This window comes from Polyodon spathula, chromosome 1 (genome assembly GCF_017654505.1).
Source record: "Polyodon spathula isolate WHYD16114869_AA chromosome 1, ASM1765450v1, whole genome shotgun sequence".
In the NCBI taxonomy this organism is placed as follows: Eukaryota; Metazoa; Chordata; class Actinopteri; order Acipenseriformes; family Polyodontidae; genus Polyodon; species Polyodon spathula.
Window position 1 is genome coordinate 82044863 of NC_054534.1, and position 22601 is coordinate 82067463.

General features: G+C 35.0%; 1 protein-coding gene across 1 annotated transcript; it reads right to left on the bottom strand.

Annotated features, from left to right (window-relative positions):
• Positions 1-352: 352 nt before the first annotated feature.
• LOC121323150 (coiled-coil domain-containing protein 171-like) lies at positions 353-22545 on the bottom strand. The gene is made up of 9 exons (XM_041264012.1): positions 22497-22545; positions 21600-21778; positions 17933-18083; positions 17136-17310; positions 12775-12965; positions 7637-7783; positions 5535-5627; positions 1618-1778; positions 353-960 (listed from the first exon to the last, which is right to left on the bottom strand). Exons 2-9 carry the CDS (start codon positions 21749-21751, stop codon positions 747-749), a joined length of 1284 nt encoding a protein of 427 aa, XP_041119946.1. The 5' UTR covers positions 21752-21778; positions 22497-22545; the 3' UTR covers positions 353-746.
• Between the last annotated feature and the right edge of the window lie 56 nt (positions 22546-22601).

A 22601-nucleotide genomic window follows, 5' to 3' on the forward strand; every position in this document is an offset into this window, starting at 1 on the left:
CAAGCCAGACACCATGACTTCGATTCAAGATAAGGACAATTTCATCACAATTGGATAAGCAGTTCTGCCTACAGATGAAGTCATAATATCAGTCACAGGAGAATAATAAAGGGAGCTTGACTAAAATATTTGTTTTGCTATTTAAAATACTTAATTGATTAAACATTTAGTTATTCTGGTCACCCATTACCAAGAAATATCACTTTATTGTTGCTGCTATAAGAATCTGAGCAGGTCAACACACTATATATATATATATATATATATATATATATATATATATATATATATATATATATTTTTTTTTTTATGTTATCACTATTTTATGTAAATACAGAATGCAGTTCCCAAAGTGTTTTTTTTTTTTTTGTTTGTTTGTTTGTTTTTTAATTGGTTATTACCGTTAACAGGTTATAATATATCAAAGTTCTTTCTGTAAATGTATTCAGTAATCAACAGAAAAATGGAAATCCCCTTTTTAAATTTCTGTTTAACATCCTGCTATTGCATGTAGTTTGTTTCAAAGATTGGCATACTGACATGCAGGTAGGACATTTTATGAACATTCAGCAGGTTTTCAAGAATGATTAAGTCTGTATTAACATCCACTGCTGTTAAGTTAATATCTATGAAAGAATGTTGCAATAGACACCAAGGAATTTTACTTCAGTGTTAAATTGTTGATTGTTGCAGTTTAAAATTCAAGGATATTTCTTATGCTCTAAAGGGTCATATAAAACATATACTTAATGATGTTTATTTTGAAAAGCTGTAAGTCTATCAGCCTCACACATGCCCACAAAAAATAAATAAACAAGACTTGTAATACTAACCATCTCAAGTTCGGCTGATTTTTTCTCTTGGCCCTGCAGTTTTTCAGACAAGTCTGCAATTACTTTCTTGTATTGTTCTATTTCTTGACTTATTTGTTTTGTTAAAGACGAACTGTCATTTTCAAACCTGGAAAAGCAAAAACACATCCTTAATTTTTTTAATAAAAATTGTATATATTAGTTTTGTTACTTACATGCTAACCTTTTACAAGGTGTAGTAATAAAATGAATATGTTGAAAAATGCAGTTTCCTTGAAGCCTATGTTGAAATTATTAGCATGTGGGTCTTTTTGTAAAATGTTCTCTACAACAAAATGCCAAGACATAAAACATGCAATTGGTGTATTACTTAGGTTAGTCACCCATCAGATCAAAAAGCTCAGAATACCAGTAGAAAAATACTGTTTTTGACAGTATTAAGTGTTTAAAAAGTGCAATTAACTTCAACTCGATTTTCTAAAATTCTTATAAGCAGTGGTATTAGTGGGGAGTACGGGGGGTGGGGGGGAGGGGGTGTGTGGTGTTGGTGGTGGTGGAACTTGAATAAGTCGGAAAATTCATCACCACTGAGTGTAGTAAAGAACAGATTTTGGTGATCCAGTTAATACAGAAAGTTTTATCAGGAAGTATGTAGGAAAACAAAGATGTGGCAGCAAAACTTCACGTAGGCCTGGCTAGCAGCATTGGTATTGAATAAGTTGAGAACTGTGCGTAAGCAAGACAAAACAATAAAGGATATCTCTTGAATGTTTAGTACAGTAGACGTACTAAGGTGTGTGCTTACCTTTGTAGTTTTTCTATAGATTGTTGGGCGTTTTCTTTCTCTTGCTTGTATGCCTTCTCCACCTCTCTGAACTGCTGTTTAATCATTTCAAAATTGGACACAGCTTCGGCATGGCTTGACTTTTCAACCTGCAGTGCAGCTTCAAGGTCACGTATCCTCAACTGGAATTACAAAAAATAACCTGAGTATTTTTAATCAGCATCTCTACAAATCAAGTAACTTCTTGGATAGCTCTTCTCACCTGACACTAATAAAAACAGCTGTCTGGAAAGGTTGATGCATGTTTTGTACATTTTCTCAGTTTAATACAGTAGATATTCCTAGTACTGGTAATAATATTCCTAATACTGGTAATAAGTTAAAAGGAGATGGTGGTTTTACAGTGTGATGTACTATTAGGGTTGCCACCTGTCTGGGTTTGACCCAGACAGTCTGGGAATTAGAAAGACCAACCTTCCTTTCAAAGTTTGGCATGGAATTTATTTTGGCTTTATTGTCGGTTTTGATTGGATCGCCAAAAATACTTCCACCAATCAAAATGTGTCATACATTGAGCAATTACGCCCTCTGACAGACTGGCATGAAGCACTGGACAAGGAAAAGAATGTTGTGGATGTCAAAAATGAATATGACAATGGCACAGTGTGATGAAGCCAATTTTCTTGAAAAAAACTAAGCAGACCGGACATTTTCATCAATTTATGATGCGATCAGAAACTCAGAGACAGTGTAAACTGCTCCTGCTACTGTGGTACCTAGGACTGTTCTTTTTTACGTTAAGCAGTTTTGTGTTATATATCTTTTTGTACTGATTTATTTATTTATTTATTTATTTATTTAACAAGGGGCTAATTAAATAACAGACAAAATTGTTTATGGCAGACTTGTTAGAAAGTCTGTAACACAATGTTGCTGCAACAGGGCGAGGAGCCCTGTACATTTATTTGTTTATTTATTTTTAGAACGAGATCTCCCCCTCCACCCCTGTGCAATTTATTTTGTATTTGTTTGTTTTATGATTTATTGCATTTAAATATGACGGCATAGCCGTGTTTTGTTATTGTTTTATTTTTATTTAAACCTGTTCTGGCAGAGGCGGGGTCGGTAGCTTGTCCTCAGCCAGGAGTAATCAAACTCGTGCAGAAGGTGGCCATCTCCCGAAGCGATTCATTTGTTGCTAATGGGAGATGGTCACCTGTATAAAAACCTGCAGCTCTCTGCACTTGGGGTGGGTGTTCGGAGGAGGAACGGTAAAGCAAGAGGAGTGAGAAATTTAAAATAGGTATATAGGAACAGTGAAGGTAATTGCCCAGCCTGACCTATACAGGTTTTGTTTTGTGTTCATGATTTGTTTTATTTACACCTTTTTTTTGTGCTCTGTGAGCAAGTGTTTTTGTTTAAATGTTTTATTTATTTTTGTCTTTAAAAATAAAGGAGCAAGCGCCTTTGCACCAAATCTCTGCAATGCTTGTTTTTACTCCTGCTTCTGGCCTGACGACACCACACATGCCATCCCAGTCACAGTTCCAATTTTGCTTTGGATTATTATTGTCGATACATGTACTACTAAAGCCCCTTTCACATTGGCACTCCTAACCGGGTCCGGACACGGGTCCTGGCTAACTGGATCTCAATCCTGCGTAGTGTGAAACCACATATCTGGTTTGGACCCGGGTCTCAGGATGTGTGTTGACACGCTTTGACCCGGGTTGAGTCAGACAAAATGCTTGACGGCCATTCATGAGCCAACAAAATAACAGCCACGTTTCACTTCCGCAAGGAACATTTGTTAATTCTGTTTCTGTTTTGTTGATTGAGACATAGCATGAGTCAGATTGCAGCAGGGATGTAGAAAAATTTGCTCTTGCGGCTGACGGTTCAATCCAGAGAAGCGTTGATGGAAACGTCAGTTACAAGCTGCTTCTGGGGCACTGATATGTGCATTGTGTAGTTGCATCTGTCATCCAGGTCAACCCTACTTTATCAAAATCAGTGTGAAACTGTGTAACCAGGTAGATCATGCCCGTGTGAAAGGGGCTTAGGACACCCACTGTACAGGTATTGCAAAGTATATGTTTAAATCCATTAGTTCTGCACCGTATAAAACTGAGCTGATTTTTACCAGTGGTTGTTATATGTAAAGCATTTTCGTTTCTGCTTTATTATTAAAATTTTCAAACATGACAATACTGTTCTTCAATTACTAAATGACACTGTGATCATTCCACTGTGTTATTAGTGAACCATAGCTAAGTTTTAAAACTGAGAGTCAGTAAATGCTTATCGAACTGCAGTTAGTAATCCTTTCCAATTACTGCAATCTTAAAATTAAGGGCCATATAAATAACAATTAATAGTATACTGTAGCTATATTAAAAGTCTTTATTGTTTTCTAAGTTGCTACAGTGACATTGTAGATGCTATACATTATAGTGTTTTAGCAGACAGATTTCATAAAGTAAACATGCATTTGAATGTTTTTTAAATTAAAAGTAGAAATACAAAACTCTGACACTTATTTTGTGAACAGCAATTCAAAAACCGTCAAAATCTACCAAGGTAGCAAATGCACCAAACTGAATACCAGTCAAAAGTTCCCATTATACGATACATTAGTTGCTCTTAAAGGATTTCCACTATCCTATTCGAAATGTACTATTCAGTACTGATCTCGTACAATCTAAGTTTACGTAGGGGCAGGTTGTAAACTTTTTCCCCTTCATATGCTTTACATTAAATTAATCTGTGTTTGATTAAATACATAACCATTACAGTAAAATATGGTTACTAAGATATTAATAACACATATATATATATATATATATATATATATATATATATATATATATATATATATATATATATATATATATAAATTATATGCATGTATGCATGTGTGAATGTATAATATGCTGTAGCTATTTGTTACATTGAAAAACCCGAACCAAATTTGATTACACTTGAACTCTGTTGGTCTTTTTACAGAAACACAACCAATAGTGCTGTTTTGTAGTTTGTAACACGTATTAATGTTTGTAAATATTTATTATATGTGGGGGGCGAAATCTGCCATGACAAAACGTCAAAATGACAAAATGGTCAGAATTAAGTAAAATAATTCTGACCATCACGAACAGACTGTCTGGAAAACGTATTTGTGAAAATAAAAACAGGCAGCATCGTCGCTTCAGAAATTGCATTGATTTACCACTGCTTTACTCATCATCACAGCTACTTGTCTTAGGTAAGATTAGCTCTAATGCACTGTAGCTACTATTTTTCTGGCTTGCAAGTTCGATTGCTAGAAATATCAAGAGCACAATACTGTGTATACTGCATGATTCTTGATTTGTACCGAGATCTGGTGGCTGTATTACAGTACTGCAGGTTTGATAGACCTAGGCTGACTGCGAATATGTCTGGGTTTGGTCTGTGGAAAAGGTGGCAAACCAATGTACTGTATTAATATTAAAAGGGATAATAAGACTTCAAAAAACATTTTCTTAGCTTGCATTAGCATTAAAACTTTCTTATGCATACCATCTTATGGTATAGCCATACACAACAAAGTAACTAAAGGGAAAAAAGACAAATGTCTTAAAATAAATATCCCTGGAACAATAATTTAGGTTAAATGGCATGTCCGATGGATTAGCTTGTAATCATGAAGGGAAATGGATTTGTGAAAAAGATACAGCCAGCGGTTAACACCATGTCTGAAATGTTCAGTTCTTACTAGATGCAAGTTAAACAGTGCCTTTAGATGTTACTCGAGTAGTTTCCATAACACTGAAAATACGAAGTTTGCTTCTTAAATCGTTTGATATATTAGCAGATAAAGCAGTGCTGGTAGATGTATGACAATTGCATTTAATCTCAATTGCTTAATTAAACATGATCGAGAACACAAAGTTTACCTGAATGATTTCAGAGTTGAATTTAGATTCTAAGTGGGCTGCTCTTTCTGATTCAACATTTTCATCCAGATTCTTCACCCTCTGCATAGCTGTCTGAATACCAAATATAAGATTATTTAGTTTATGGCATCAACCAGAATGTTACTTTTATAATCTACTGAAGATTATTATAAATGTACTGTAATTTGCATCATCAGTCCTAATTATTAAAAAAAAATAAACAGGAATTCAAGTTTACCATAAATTCCTGTCATGGTCTTCACTTGACGATGTAGGTCTTACATTTGCAATTTTGAAATGTTTGCTGTAACGTGTTGCTTTCAAAACTGCACGTTAGACATACTATACTGTATATATACATACAGTGCCTTGCAAAAGTTTTCAGACCCCTGACCAATTCTCTCACATTACCGAATTACAAATGCTACACTGAAATTTCGTTCTGTTTGATATTTTATTTTTAAACAATGAAACTTTTTTATTTTTCTTAAAAGTATTTCCCAACATAAAACCAATGTCACCTTATAATAACTGATTTTGAGTTTAAGCGGTTTAAAATAAAATATCGAACAGAACGAAATTTCAATGTACCATTTGTACATTGGTCAGGTGTCTGAATACTTTCGCAAGGCACTGTATATATATATATATATATATATATATATATATATATATATATATATACACACACACACACACACACACACACACACACACACACACACACACATATAGAGTAACGTGAAAAAGTATTTCCCCCCCTTTTCAGCATTTTTCACATTGAATTTGGTCAGATCTTTCTGTGGGTTGTAGTAGTATATAGAGGGAGTCTGAGAGAAAAAAAAATGACACCAAAGTTTGGTGCTTCTTTCATTTGTTTGGTGTGCAAGGTAATCAAACATGCAATCTTCAGGTGTGAAAAAGTTATTGTCCCCCTAGTTAACTCATCCCAATTAAAGGGATAATTAGCATCAGCTGTTTGAATACTTTGGTTAACAATCAGGCCAGATTTGGGCCAGCCCTGCCTAATATATATCTGACTAACTGTGGCCCTTACCATCAGAGTCAGAATGGTTGAAGAACAAGAAATTTTAAGTTTTGGAATGGTCTAGTCAAAGTCCAGACCTAAACCCCATTGAGATGTTGTGGCAGGACCTGAAACTAGCAGTTTATGCTCAAAAACCCACAAATGTCACTGAGTTGAAGCAGTTCTGCATGAATGAGTGGGCCAAAATTCTTCCACAGCGCTGAGAGAGACTGATCAATAACTACAGGAAGCGTTTGGTTACAGTTATTGCTGCTAAAGGTGGCGTAACCAGTTTTTGAGTCTAAGGGGGCGATTACTTTTTCACACGGGTCATTGAGTGTTGCATAACTTTCTTTAATAAATAAGTGAAATAAGTATCAAAATTTAGGGTTATTTGTTCACTTAGGGTCCCTTTTATCTAATATTAAATTTTGGTTGAAGATCTGATAACATTCAGTGTAAAAAATATGCAAAAATGCAGAAAATCAGACAGAGGGCAAATACTTTTTCACTGTACTTTATATACACACTCAGATACACATTTTATACACATTTTATATATATATATATATATATATATATATACTCATTGAAAAAAAACACACAAAATTGAAATTTGACAGATGTAAAAAATTCCTAAACTGTCTGATGACTTACAGCTTTTTGTTCAATTTGAAATAAATGCTTCAAAGTAAACAGCTGGATTATTGTTGACTGTCGATTTTAGCAGTCACATATTTACACAATTAGTCCTGTATGTACAATAATTCCAGTTACACACGTATGCATATCTTGTAAAACTAAGTATGAACACTCATGAAATCAAATTTAAGGAATTACAGTTGTCTGATCTATGTACACTTTGAAATGGAGAACTTAAGATTGAAATCAGGCCCCTATGGTATACTTTCAAAATACTTACACAAAACCTACAAGTGAATAGTAACTGCATTACTTCTTCATCCCACAAGAGGGCTCAAATGCTCGTTGAATAACATTTGATGTCACGGTAGCATTTCTATCTGAAGGGCACCACACTGGAAGTTCCAATGAATTCAGTGAAAAAAACACCCACCTCTAATTCTTTCTTTAATCTCTCCTCTCGTTCGGCACTGTACTCCAGCTCGCTTGCTTGACGTCTCAGAGCATCTGCATCTTTGTTTCGCTCCATTTCCAGCTCCATCAGTTTTTTATGTAGGTTCATTAATGTATCTTCCTGGCCCTATTAAATGATTGTTATAGAGACCTCTTTATAACTGATTTCACATCTCTACCATGTGGCCAAATATACACATTAGTGGGCATAACCATATCACACTCCCAAAGCCGGACTGCTAGACATCTTACACAAACATCAGCCACACTGCATATATATATATTATTCCCTAAAACCAGATTGCCACTCCAAACAACTATGAAGTAAATGTTAAGGGGACTGTTGATCTATGTACATTTTGGGATATCAAATGATGATCAACACATTTAATGTCCTGGAAAAAGTGTTGGGCCACCTCTGCTGGTTTGTGAACCCCCAAAATTGGGTTACTGCAGTGGTGACTGGCAACTGGAAGTAAATGGATAATATTTGAGGCACCACAGGATTTAGGTGTTTTGCTTATTTGAGGAGACCATTATTTACTTATGCATATGTGGCTTATGTAGGGTAACAAATACAAGCCTCTCCCCACAGACCAGCAGGGGTGCTCCAACATTTTTTCTAGGGTATCAAAAAGGAATATTGCCTTGCACGTCGCCAAGATTATGTGTAGATAAATGAAAAAAAATATTTTAATGCATTTTAATTCCAGGCTACAGGGCAATAAAAGGTGAATATTTTTAAAGGGGGTATAGACTTTCTATAGGCACTGTATGCCATAAGACTGCCATGAATTAGGGTTGGGCGATATCTTGTATATACCGGTATAATTTTACTCACATTAAAAATATTGTGGGGTTAGATTATATTTTAAAGGGGGGGGGTCGTTTGGCCAGTATACAAAAGACACAAGCTGCTAAACAAAATAAATAAACAAATAAATAAACCAAAACAGTATTATGTGAGAAAGTAAAGAGACGATGACATTTGAGGAAGGCACATCGCCCAGGCGCTGTTCAGGCATGGCGCTTCATTCACCAGGTGCTCCACTGATACTCCTCTCGAGCCGTTCCAAACTGAAACCTGAAGCTGTTGACAGACTTGTTTTTTGGCAAATAACTTGCAAAACGTATAAGCAAAATGGTAGCTACAGCCTTGACAGCTGGGTGAATTGCACATCACTGCATGAGAGTAACTGGTGTAGGATGTATATTACCTTATTAAAATGACAATATGATTTCAGTTGTTTTGTAGGTGAAAGAATTTTGGGGGAATTTATTGTCAACAGAAGGCAGACAAGATTTTGTTTTGCAGTTACAGGTAATTTCCTGCACTTTAGGGAGTATGACTTTTGTGCTCATTGTGTGTTTTTAGAGATGATACAGTTTAAGTTTAACATAGCCAGGTATCGGGTGCTGTGTTTGTGTTTATTTTGTGAAGTAATTTTTTGTACAGCACATTCTTGTTGGTCAGATACCATGTATATTTATTCTTGTGCTTCTCTTGTTACATGCAGCCGTTACGCTGTCAGTGTGTGCCATTCTTTTGTTTCTGGTGTCCTATTTTCTATTAAACTTTCATTCTGTTTTGTGGCGCAACACAAAATAAAGATCTGTTAATTTAAGTGCCTTTTCTGTCATCTTTAAAGTTCTTTACATCTGCTGCCCCACTGCCCTTTTCAGGGCATGTAAGTACAATTAAAAATAAACCTTGCTATAAATGTTTAAAATAACGTGATATATATATATATATATATCGTTATCATCTGTAAGGTCTAAAATACTGCGATATTATTTTTAATGCATATCCCCCCCCCCGATAGATACATACATACATATATATATTATAAGCCATTCTACATGCACCTTGGGTTTGGTACCTATGCTAATTATATAAAATGGCAGTATTTTTTTTTTTATTTTTTTTTAATACTGTATGTAAGCTATTTTAAATACAAAGCACTACAGCTTTAAAGGAATTTGACTCATTTTAATACAGCAGAATTACAGTTAAAAAAATTAATACATGACAAACACTGACAGTTTTCATAATTATTTTTAAAAAAATCAATTTTATATATATATATATATATATATATATATATATATATAGATATATAATATAAAATCTAAATACTAAAGTTCAAATTTATGACTATGTTCATAAGCTCAAATATTCAAATGTTACGAGTTTAAGTTTACAGTTTGGTAAAATTGTAAAGTCCTGCCTTCTTCAAAAGGACGGAAAATGCTAGATATGAATGTTTTTCCTGCCTTCTTAAGATCTATAAAATGCAGTGTATGTTTACACAAGATTTATTTATTTATTTATTTATTTAATAGTAATTCCTCCAAAGCCCAGCAGAGGTCAGGCTTGCATTACAGATATAGAGTACTTTAAATATATACACACACACACACACACACGCACACACACACACACACACACACACACAGTGCCTTGCAAAAGTATTCAGACCCCTGACCAACTCTCTCATATTACCGAATTACAAATGGTACATTGAAATTTCATTGTTTGATATTTTATTTTTAAACACTGAAACTCAGAATCAATTATTGTAAGGTGACATTGGTTTTATGTTGGGAAATATTAAAAAAAAAAAAAAAAAACTGAAATATCTTGCTTGCATAAGTATTCAACCCCTGTGCTGTGGAAGCTCCCAGTTTGCAACGATGAAAGAAATTGCCCTAACGAGGATACAATTACCTTACCATCGGCATCCACCTATGAACCATTAAAGTTGCTGTCACATTTTCTGGATAAAAACACCACTGCTGAAGGATCATTGGTAAGGCTCTGAATCTGAAGGAAAATGAAGACCAAAGAGCATTCTACAGAAGTTAGAGATAAAGTAATACAAATGCATAGATTAGGGAAAGGGTACAAAATAATATCCAAGTGTTTGGATATCCCAGTGAGCACAGTTGGATCAATAATCAGGAAGTGGAAGCTGCATCGCACCACCCAGGCACTGCCAAGAAAAGGCCGTCCCTCAAAACTCAGCGCTCAAACAAGAAGGAGACTTGTGAGAGAAGCCAGAGAGAGGCCAACAATCACTTTGAAGGAGCTACCGAGTTCAGTGGCTGGGAGTGGAGTAATGGTGCACCAGTCAACCATATCAAGAGCTCTGCATAACACTGGCCTGTATGGGAGGGTGGCAAGAAAGAAGCTGTTACTCAAAAAGTACCATCTGAAAGCACGTCTGGAGTTTGCCAGAAAGCATGAAAGTGACCCAGCTGCAACGTGGGAAAAGGTTTTGTGGTCAGATGAGACCAAGATAGAGCTTTTTGGCCAAAACTCAAAGCGCTATGTGTTGCGCAAACCTAACACTGCCCATGCCTCAAGACACACCATCCCTACAGTGAAGTATGGTGGTGGCAGCATCATGCTGTGGGGATGCTTCTCATCACCAGGGACTGGGCATCTTGTTACAACTGAAGGAAGAATGGATGGAGCAAAATACAGGAAAATACTGCAAGAGAATCTGCTTCAGTCTGCTAAAAAACTGAAGCTTGGGAGGAAATTCACCTTTCAGCAGGACAATGATCCCAAGCACAAGGCCAAAGCAACATTGGAGTGGCTCAAGAACAAAAAGGTGAATGTCCTACAGTGGCCCAGTCAAAGTCCTGATCTCAATCCCATTGAGAATCTGTGGCGCTATTTGAAAATTGCGGTCCACAAGCGTTGTCCAACCAACGTGAACAACCTGGAGCAAATCTGCCAAGAAGAATGGGCCAAAATCACTCCGACACCGTGTGCAAAGCTGGTATATACTTACCCCAAAAAACTTAAAGCTGTTATTGCAACGAAAGGTGGCTCTACCAAATATTAATGTGTGGGGGTTGAAGATATTTCAGTTTTTTATTTTTCTTAAAAATACTTCCCAACATAAAACCAATGTCACCTTACAATAATTGATTTTGAGTTTAAGTGTTTTAAAATAAAATATCAAACAGAACAAAATTTCAATGTACCATTTGTAATTCAGTAACATGAGAGAATTGGTCAGGAGTCTGAATACTTTTGCAAGGCACTGTATATATATATATATATATATATATATATATATATATATATATATACACATATATATATATATATATATATATATATATATACACACATATATATATATATATATATATATATATATATATATATATATATATATATATATATATATACACACATACACACACACATATACTACATTGTTAAAAAAAACATGCATACAAATTAATGTGTGTAAGAAAAGTGTTCCTTTGATTTTTAGCATCACAACACTCTAGCAGTAAATAACTAAATAAGTAATAAATAGGTATTCAAAGATGAAAGTTTTTAAGATCCAAAGTCATCTTCTCGAAGATTTCATATGGAGTACTCCCCAAAGGGGTTAAAACGGGACAATTCAGCTGGCATTTGTCCCTCAATGATACACAGCATATTAATGGTTTGTGAGTGTTGAAATAAATAGATACAGCAGACCTAATTAATAAAAAAAAATTAAAAAATTGGAGAGAGCAACCAGGATTTGCTTGCAGATCACAAGTGGTTCCTAGAAAGCAAGTTTGAAACTCCTTTCCTCATTAGAAATTGCTAAAGCAATAAAAAAAAATCCAAAACAAAAACCAAGTGTTTATAGTTATACAAAGTCAGAGACCTATCAGAAGCTATTAGTTTAAGCTGCATTATAATTATAAACTGCAGTTGCAGTTTGTCATGAACCTCGTATTTATGTAGTAGGATAGTGGCACACTTATCTGGTTATACTTGCAATACACTGTGGAGGCCGGCCATGAATATCAAATCAATAAATGTACAAATTAAAATATTTGAAAAACATTTCATAGATGAGTTTAGTTACGACATACCTGCCTGGCAGTGTCTCAGCAAGAAGAAAACAGGTTAGTTGAAGATGCCTTACCCAAATAAGCATTTACCTTTTTAACCCTCTCAAAACTACTGGTGGCGGTGTGATTTCTATGGCTGAGGCAGCAATTGTTCATGTCAAATTGAAACTGATTTGGAGGCTCAATATAAAATATCTTTTTTTGGTTAATACAATTGTCTGAGTGTTATAATGAATGTAAGGATACCTGAAGGACTTCTTCCAATCGATCTCTCTCTGCAGAAAGGAGCTCAGTGTCAGTGTTGCAGGTCTGAATAATTCTGTCCCTCTCCTCCAGCTCACTCTGAAACACACGGTGGTCTTCCTCTCGCGCTTTCTGCGAGATATGCAAAGCATTCTGCAAATCAGCGATTCTCTGCTGCATTTCTTCATTTTGCACTTGAAAACAAACAGTAAAACACAATTCAGGAAAAGTTATAAAAAGGTCAGTCAAGTTATTTCAAACATGTGTTTTATAAATGTGCAATATTTAATAACTTCCTGTTTCTAAGATACTGCATAAATTAATTGCCTTGGATTATTTTTTTACATTTTCTTTATGACTACTTACAAAAAAAGTCATAAAGTGATAGTGTGCACTTTTTGATTTAAAAAAAATGACAGCTTGAAACATTCACATGCGTAATGAAAAATAACTGTAAACACCAAAAATTTAATTTGTCATAGTTTATGATATTTTACTTTTGGTAAAGAAAAATACCACAAATTGTTAAATGGTGGGGAAATATATTTCTATTTGTTACTGTATTCCCCCGGTTTGTAAACACCTGCACAATTCATTTAAATACAATACATTACAATACAATGTTACTCGGTTTTATTGCAAAATCTGATTAGAAAACATGACATTTCTTGCAATTTATTTGTACTTGTTAATATACAACCTCTTGAACTAACTAGACACACAAGAATACAATCCCGATTAACACAAATATGTGTTTTGTAATACAAGTAAAACACACATATGTGTTGGGGGACTTGTAATAAAATATACTTTATCTTAAAATGATTTGAGCTGCTTCTAGCAGTAGTTGGAATGCTATGAAAAAATATATAAAGCTATGTATTACCTGTTTTTTTTTCAGAAAAATAAGAAAGTTCATATTCTTTTGGAAATCCATGAGTCAATTAAGGTATAAATTATGCGAAAAATATTATTGTCACATTTTGAACCTGTGCTCAAATTCTGCCAGTTGAAAGTTTTTATTTTTACTTTGACTACAGTGAATAATTACATTTTGAAAACATAGGGCTTATCAGGGGTCTTGAAAAAGAGCACGCTATCTACGCTTGCTGTAACTGATGATAACTTTGAAAGACCCCTTAAATTAAGCAACAGGTTTGCTACTTAATGCCATAATGGGCAGATATATACAGATGCTATTTTACACCATCACAACCTCTACATCCAGTCACATCACTCTGTTACCATATATCACAATACACCACAGCTTTTGATTTTTGTAGTGTATGAAATGAAACAAGTTTAACCCTTAGTGGTCCATTTATTCAGTGCTTGTGAATTTACTCTGCTCTCCCATCGTTTCCTACGGAGGTCAGCAGTTCTGTTATAACTCAATAATGGAAAAGGTGACACTAATTAGCGACACCTGTTCTAACCACTGCTTAGGGATGCTCGAGACCTGTGAACAAGTGAACTCTTTCAGTGGATTAAAATGATTATTTCATACAAACAGAAGTATACCACAAGTAATTTCCATCTGATACAAAGGTGTTTCAAATGGCTGTGTCACTTAAACGTTAGGACTACTACTACACATACGTGTACTCATCATGAGCCGATCTTATGATATGACACTGAAGGACCTAGAAATCCAAGAGCCCACTTCCAAACATTGTCACAATTGTAAACTCTTCATTTGAGGTTATGTTTGAGCAGATCTATATCAGGTACACATTCTTCAAAAATGTGTGTTCTTCCTCGATTGTTGTTTCTGCTTTCATCATTATTTACCAGGCTTGTTAACCAATGTTCTGTTTCAACCACTGAAAAAGCTATAAAGCGACAGTACTTCTCCTGGCTTGAGTCTATGAAGGCACTGTTTCCCACTTCTGAACACCATATGTCACGATAGATTGTGTGATGACGTCACAGACCAGGAAATGCAGACGCAGTCTGGTGTGAGTGAAGCTTTGTTGTACGAGTTTATTGTAAATAAACTAAACAAACAAAACACTTCTCACAAAAGTAAACGGCACATTGGTCAAAAACAAACAGAAAGCAAAGCAAACATTAAATCAAACAAGCAGCAATTGTTTATGTTTATTTAGTTCTTACTGTCTCGCTCTCTTGTTCCACCTCTAAACACCCAAACCCTGAGTCAGAAATTCACAAAAATCTACAAATGTAGTAAGTGATTATTAATTTCCAAAATCAAAATTTTATATGAGACAGAAAGTAAATGTGCACACCCCTGATCATTTTTCACACCCATCTCAAAGAAAGGACATTAGCTAGTAAGCCTGGTGTTAATGAAGCAGAAACATCAATACAGAATTATAGAGAACATAATACAAAAAATTATAAAGGTAAGAAAACTGAAGGTTACGAAAATGTAGAAGGTATAAATCGCTTTAGCAAACTGTACACTTAATCCTGCTCAACTGGCCAAGTGCACTTGGCAATAATAAATGAGTAAGGCTTACAATACTGTTAAGTTAATAAAGACTTTCTGGCCCAAGGCTAACTTGAAGGCAAAAAATTCCCAAATGACCATAGACCTTTCATTGTCTCTGGGTGCCACACTAAAGTTTGCTCATAAAATGTCAACTACAGTCAAAGCTGGCAGTTTCAAACCAAAGACATTCACTAAAATGTTTGCCTTTGGAGATTTGTATTATTTAGGTTATTGCTGCTATACTGTAATACAGTTGGGATTTGGACTGGATTTAAAAAGGCCAGAAAAACAGTGACTAGAAACCAGTGTAAAAAAGGGTGTGACCTTTATATATGATCTTTACTGTTCCCAAATGTTTTCCCAAATGAACAGCAGGACAGGGTCAATTAGCATGATGAATTTCATGAGGATTACATTGTGTAAATGCTTTTTATAGTTAAAAGTTTTATTTTTTTGCTCTTGATGCTCTTGTGCCTGGGTTACAAGTAGGGCTTGAAGTTTTTCGGTTTAAAAAAAAATCAGCGTGGCAGGCAGCGTGCAAAGACATTGCAGCTGACAAATCACCAGTTTTCTGCACTAAGTAATACACATTGATGCGTCATTTGCTTAGCAACAGTCTTAACGACCTTGAACACAAACAAACCAGCAACATGCTGTTAGGGTTTTATTCAGTGACGAACCAAAAAAGTTTCTGTAAATATAAAACTACTGTAGAGTTATGCTTCTACTAATGCATAATAAAGTTTTTTCTTGTGTACAATGACTGCCTAATTATTACTATTATCGTTATTATGATTAACATTATTATCATAGCTACAGAAATATCAAACCTTAAATCAGAGTACCATGAGGTTTAATCTTAGCAAACAATGCAATTCTTGTATTTTTAGATTAATTACTACAGTACGCTATTGTCATAGGATGGGGTGGGCAGAAAAAAAAAACATGAACTGTAGTGTGATCGACATGCGGGAGGTAATGGGCGTAATTTCTGACATTTAAGGAGGCAGTGTGGTCCAGTGGTTAAAGTCCAGGGCTTGTAACCAGAAGGTCATCGGTTCAAATCCCACATCTGCCACTGACTGACTCACTGTGTGACCCTGAGCAAGTCACTTAACCTCCTTGTGCTCCATCATGCGGATGAGATGTTAAATCTGTGTCCAATTGTAAGTGACTCTGTTTGCTCAGTTCACAGCCTACCTCTAAAGCACTGTGTGATGGTGGTCCACAATAATGGCACTATACAAAAATTAAAATATTATTATTATTATTAAAGGCTTGTAGGGAACTTGGTCCAGATTACATTCCTGAGCTGTTGATGCCATACACTCCGGGTCGCTCTCTGCATTTTTCAAACTCAGATCTGCTCTCTGTTTCTTTCTTCTATCTTGTCTCTATGTGTGGAAGCGCTTTTTCTAATTATGCACCCAGACTCTGGAATTCACTCTGAGAATATCCGCCAGATCGACTGGCTTCTGATTTTTAAAAGCAGGTTAAAAATGTTCCTTTTTGATATGGCTTATTCTTGATTGTATTGCACTTTAAGATAACTCTGTTGTGAAAGGCGCTATATAAAAATCAATTGTATTATATTGTAAAATTATATCTGTTACATCTCACAATTCCAAGATTCAAATTACTCCAAATTGAGTTCTGCACTGCCAAAGTCCTAATGTGGGTGTTCTCACTTCAACCCAGTAAGTTAGCGTTTGTATATGTATTAGTGAAATGTACATTCAGGGTATTACAGAAACTGAAAATAAGTGGTTGAGTGCTGTTTATTTTTAATAATCGAAAATAATTAACTTTGACAAACAATAATAAAAAACAATAAACCCCCCGAACTGAACAAAAATTTAAATAAAAAAATCCAAGCCCTAGTTATGTGTTACATACACATTTGCTTTACCTTTCAACTGTTCTTTCACTTGATACAAGTGTGCCATCCTTTCCTCTGCAGAGCATTTCTCCAGGCCAGCATCCTTCCTCACCAGTGCAATCTCGTACTCAACATTCTGCCGTATAGCCTCCCCTTTCTCAAGCTGAGCTCTTAACTTGGCTACCTGACTTTCATATCTTGAAATCTGCAAATACAATTTTAGTAAAATTACAACAGTGCCAAAGACATAGTTTTAATTCCTTTTGAAAAACTAAAATTTTAGTAAAGATTTTCATTTTGTAAGAAATATTTGTGAAAAGATTAATCAATTTTGGGCAAGGCTGTAAAGCCAGCCAACGCTTTCCTTAGCCCCAAAAATCAGTGGCCAGAATGTTAGTTATAAATACAGTAATTGCAATGATTTCATTATCTTTTTAATGTTGTAAACAAATGTGTATTTAAAATATTTATGCGACACATTTTCTATGACATTTTGCCCTTGGCTAAATGTTCATCAGTGTTGTCCTACACCAGCGCAAGGTCACTTCTTGCAACATTTACAGAACCATTTAATATGAAATATTTAAGGAATGACTTCACTTCACAATCGCCACCCTTCTTTTACCCTAACCCCACCCTTCTTTTACCTCTAGGGATTTGGTGGGCAAAGTTGGCACTTCCAGCCCAATTTTCTGTTCCATCAAAAACTGAAGTGCAATGCATTCTATCAATTCATTTTTGTATGCAAAAAAGTGTACTGCAGAAGAAAATTAATGCAAAAACTGAATGAATCCCTTATAAGGGGTCGACCTAATTATGCAATTTACCTCTTCATTGTACTTGGTAATGATGTCCAGCTTCTCCTTTTCAGATCTGTTGAGTTTCCATCTCAAACCTTCCTCCGTATCAAAACTACTTCCTTCAGATTTCTGTGAGTGTTCGCGTTCCTTCTGGAGGTGAACAATGAGCTCTTGTAGCCTGTGGAAAACAAGGAAACATGTACCATCAATGGAGTGATTATCACTATGTAACACAATTTTTGTTCCTGGGTAGTAAGTGTTATTTCCTAATTGCTTATGCCTCAAAAGTATAGAACATGGCTATTATTCCCCACAAACTTTGCTTTTGTGACCAGGACAGTGATATTTCAAAATATCACTATTTCCAATGGGAAAACAGGCAAATGTGTGTCTTTTCATTCACATAAAGTCAGAAAAAAACAACATATTAATCCAAGTTAACATGTATTTATACTAAAGTAATACAAAAATGACTACAAAAGATTTAGAAGTGAGTAGTTTTTTGAGATTTATGATTATACTGTATTTACAGTAAATCTCGAAAAACTACTCACTTCTAAATGTTTCCCATTGGAAATAGTGATATTTTGAAATATTACTGTCCTGGTCACAAAAGCAAAGTTTGTGGGGAATAATAGCCATTTTCTATACTTTTTAGGCATAAGCAATTAGGAAATAACATTTACTACCCAGGAACAAAAAAAAATAAAAAAATGTGTTACATGGTGAATTATCAAGGTTTTAAAACCTTTAACAGATTGGTTTCATTTCTCATATAATTTTATGATTTTTATGACTGTTTAGATTTCTATTGCTCCAATATTGAATTTGTATTGTTTTCATCTGGATCCTGCTTAATCTTGCTCGGAGCTTGAGCTTGGTGCGGAATGTTCATATGTTTTAATAATCAAATACACGTAATTGTTCTTGCTGCAACCTTATGTTTTACTATTTGGGACTTTGCACCAGCAATGCCCCTACGGAACACAAGAAGTGCGGCCAGGAATTCTAAGGATCGTTGGGCGCACCTGGCAGGAGCTAGGGGGAGGATGCACGGACAGCCTCCTGATTGGATGGTATGCTTACTACTGTACTACATTGCTGCAATGTTGTGGAGTCTGTTTATAAAAATATCAGCCTGCGTGCTAGCTGTGCTGTTTGTAGTTTCTGTGAAGAACCTGCTGAATTGATATAACCTGCTATAACAATAAAACGTTATTGTTTGGAAGATTCCTGCTGCCACGGTTTGTTCCTTCTTTGCTAATTTATATCATCTTAAATACTACACATACCTCTCAGTCCTGGTATACGTTCTGCTACATGAAGCCTTTTAAATAATGCAGTACAGAGAAGACGTTAAATCATTGACCGTCATTACCTAAAAGTCAAGTTAAAACGTCTTGTTTTATTTTATTTAACACTGTCCTTCAACAGTGCTGACAGTCAATGTATCTTTAGAGATTATTTCAACCATTAGGTTCGTTATTCGCTCCTTTGTGGAGTGCATTTGGTGGAGCAAGCTGTAATGATTCTCTGTGATTTACAAGTACTTCTGCTGCTTATGCAAGGCATACTCAGTCTCACAATCAACACAGCCTGAAGCTTGTGGCTGGGTCTCTCTCTGCAGGTAGCTGGATACATGCTTGTATCATAGGTGGTTTTTATTGTCCAATGCTGCTCATGTAGCTCAGTCTTTTATTGCAAAGTGTGAATTTTACTGCCTTTGTGTCTACTTTGGTAAACTGTCCCCAAATGAAACTCTCTCTTTAATTACATGCTTTATAATCGGACTGGAATTTTTTTTAAGTTTATTGGCTGCAATATCATTCATGTTGCTTAGTGTCAGCTTGCTTATTAATAGAAACCACAGAGGTTTAAGTATAAATAATTGTATCGTGACCACAACAATACCGCATTATATTACATCTCTTTTTTTGTAAAATACTTCTATTTTGTGGTTTCTTGTATTAATTACATTAAATGTAGTTTTAATATGTGCAATGGTGCATTCTAACCACTTCCATAACCCATTACTACAGTACTTGTATCACCCTGCACTTTTAAGATCTTTTATGTTTCAGGAGCTTGAGTAATTTATAGCCATAGAAATAAATAATTATGTCATATTTACCTACAGTAATACACTGGGCTGCAGCAGCAGGCTTTGCGTGGTTAATGGGTCTGTTCAGACAATTTATATTTGTTCCAATACAAGACAGATTACTGGAATCAACAATTACACGTGCCCATCCTTACTTGGTGGAAGATCCTCCGTGCTTGGACTGAACAACCTTTCACATTATATTCAAATGATATCCTTACAGCTATGGCCAAAAGTTTTGCATCACCCTACAGAAGTAACTCAAGAGTCATTTTGCTTCATAATGTTGAATGAATATTGTTACGTTAGCATATTGAATTGCAAACCGGTTTGTAGTTTTCCATATACTTAACGAAAAATTACAATACTTCACTACTATTATGGCTTCCAGTAGACGTTGGTGATATCTTTCGTTATATGATGCTAAATCAACTAAATATCTAAATGATGTTCATATATATATTTGGCCATTAACTTTTGGCCATAGCTGTATGACCTTTCAAATCTGTCAGCCCTGCCTACTCACACTTTATCATATGACTGTGCAAACAGGTGCATGGACTTATATGTGGGTATACTGTTTTCTGAGAAAATACAGTTAATACTGGTTTCATATTTAAACCTGTTCAGTGTTCTCCTAGTATAAGCTCCCCCATGACTGAAGTGTAAATGCAAGATGTGGGGTATGATATCTTTATAAATACTGTATGCTTTACTAGACATCAACATAACACATTTTGATAGAAACATTGATAAAAAAAAGACATAACACATTTTGATAAAAACGTTGATAAAAAAAGACTTTTGATAAGAAAAAGATTTTTCATATACAAGCCCATGCTCTTATCACACATTTAAGCTCACTCCCATGACATATATGTGCACCTATTATATGGTATATACATGTAGTAGGTGGGGCTTGTAGGGCTGAAAGGTCATATTGTTATATGACTTGAATGGCATGATGAAGTCCAGGCACGTGGGATCTCCAATGAATGACCAAACCAGGTAAAGGCAGATTACAGTATAGAAAAATGATAACTGGATGAACAGTCAACAGAGCCACTCAGAATGACTGCAAACATCATAAAACAGCAAGGACCATGTTTTAATATATGGTGTAGTATATGAAATACTGGCATAATAACAAGAAATATCTTCAGCAGAATAAAAGGGGAAATAGTGATATTGCTAATGCTAATAGGATTTTAAAAAAAGGGAGGGTTGGTTATCACTCCTTTAAGTGGGGTGCCCCGCATTTTTTTTTCATAATTAGGATAGTTTCCTTATGTTGAAAATATATAGATGATTCCTCTAAAATGACCTGTTTAATATCAGTCAATTTAAAAATTTCTGTTAGAGCTGCTGTAACACGGCTTCAAATTTAACTATAAAGTTGTAATGTTGGAACTATAAGCAGTAATGTGTCTATTTGGCAATAATTAATAATTGGCAATAATTAAGAACTGGCAATAATTAAATCCATGTATTGCATTTACAGCATCTTTAAATGGCATCTTAAAATAAATGATGTGACATACTGTACAATCTGAGAGTTTTTAACATTCTGTAATTGAATTTTGAATATGGTACCTTGCAATTTCATCAGCAGAGCTCTTTCCAGATGAAGCTGCACTTGTTTTCTGTGAAGCTTGCATACCGTGCTTAGAATCTCTGTAATTGGATGTTGTTGACCTTTGAAGGTCTTTTTTTCTTAATGTTGCTCGGGACTCTCCAGCAGACATGGCCTTAACTTTTTCAGACGAGCACTCCTTCAGAAGGGGATGAACAAGAAGTAGATTACAAATTAGTTTTACATATAAATAACTTAACCAATCTATACCCTGCTAGATATAGCTAGATATCTTATAACTCCCTTGGTGTCACAGATCTACTGGCGATCTTAATTTATCTCTATTTAAATTTTTCCCAAACTACTTTTACAAGTTGATATACAATACTGTATTTTCTATATGAAGGTTGGACATGTTAAACTGCAGGGAAATGTTCATAGAAAAAACAGAGGATTATGTTTTCCATGTATATGTTGTTTAAAAATTCCAGAGAAATCATTTAACTTGCTTATTAAACCGTGTTCGTTACTAAAAACAAGAAAAAAAGGGATTCTCTGAATTCGTACTGTTTACATTGATGTGTAACGTCACTAAATATTTTAAAAAAAAAAAATGCACCCTTCTTTCATACAATACCGAAACGGCAACTTCACAAAAACTGAGTGTTCTTGAATCCATTGTTAACCAAATGCACCTACCATTATTCGCTGAAAATTTCTGATATTACTGCACACAAAATTAATATAAGCTCTATGTACAGTATGTACCACGCACGTACTAACACAGTCAGAACGAAACATTGTCATTCACAGCGTACACTGTTCTTGAATAAATCCACCTGTTTCTGTTTCCTTTACAGCAGATTATTATTATTGTTTTTTTAATCAAAAGAAAATCAATGAACTTGTTAACTTACCAGCTCGATCAGAGTCAGTTTAAAACTGACGCCATGTTTCACATTCCTAGTTTACAACGGTAACTTCCGCCAGCATTCTGCGCTACTGATTGGTCAACAGAAAAA

Bases quoted from the DNA above. Each gene is read 5' to 3' on its own strand.
- LOC121323150 (XM_041264012.1), bottom strand. From the start codon at position 21,751: ATGTCTGCTGGAGAGTCCCGAGCAACATTAAGAAAAAAAGACCTTCAA. The intron at 17,311-17,932 runs GTAAATTGCATA...TTGTATTTGCAG, and splicing joins TTACCAAGTACAATGAAGAG to ATTTCAAGATATGAAAGTCA. The intron at 5,628-7,636 runs GTGGGTGTTTTT...TTTGGTATTCAG, and splicing joins GATTAAAGAAAGAATTAGAG to ACAGCTATGCAGAGGGTGAA.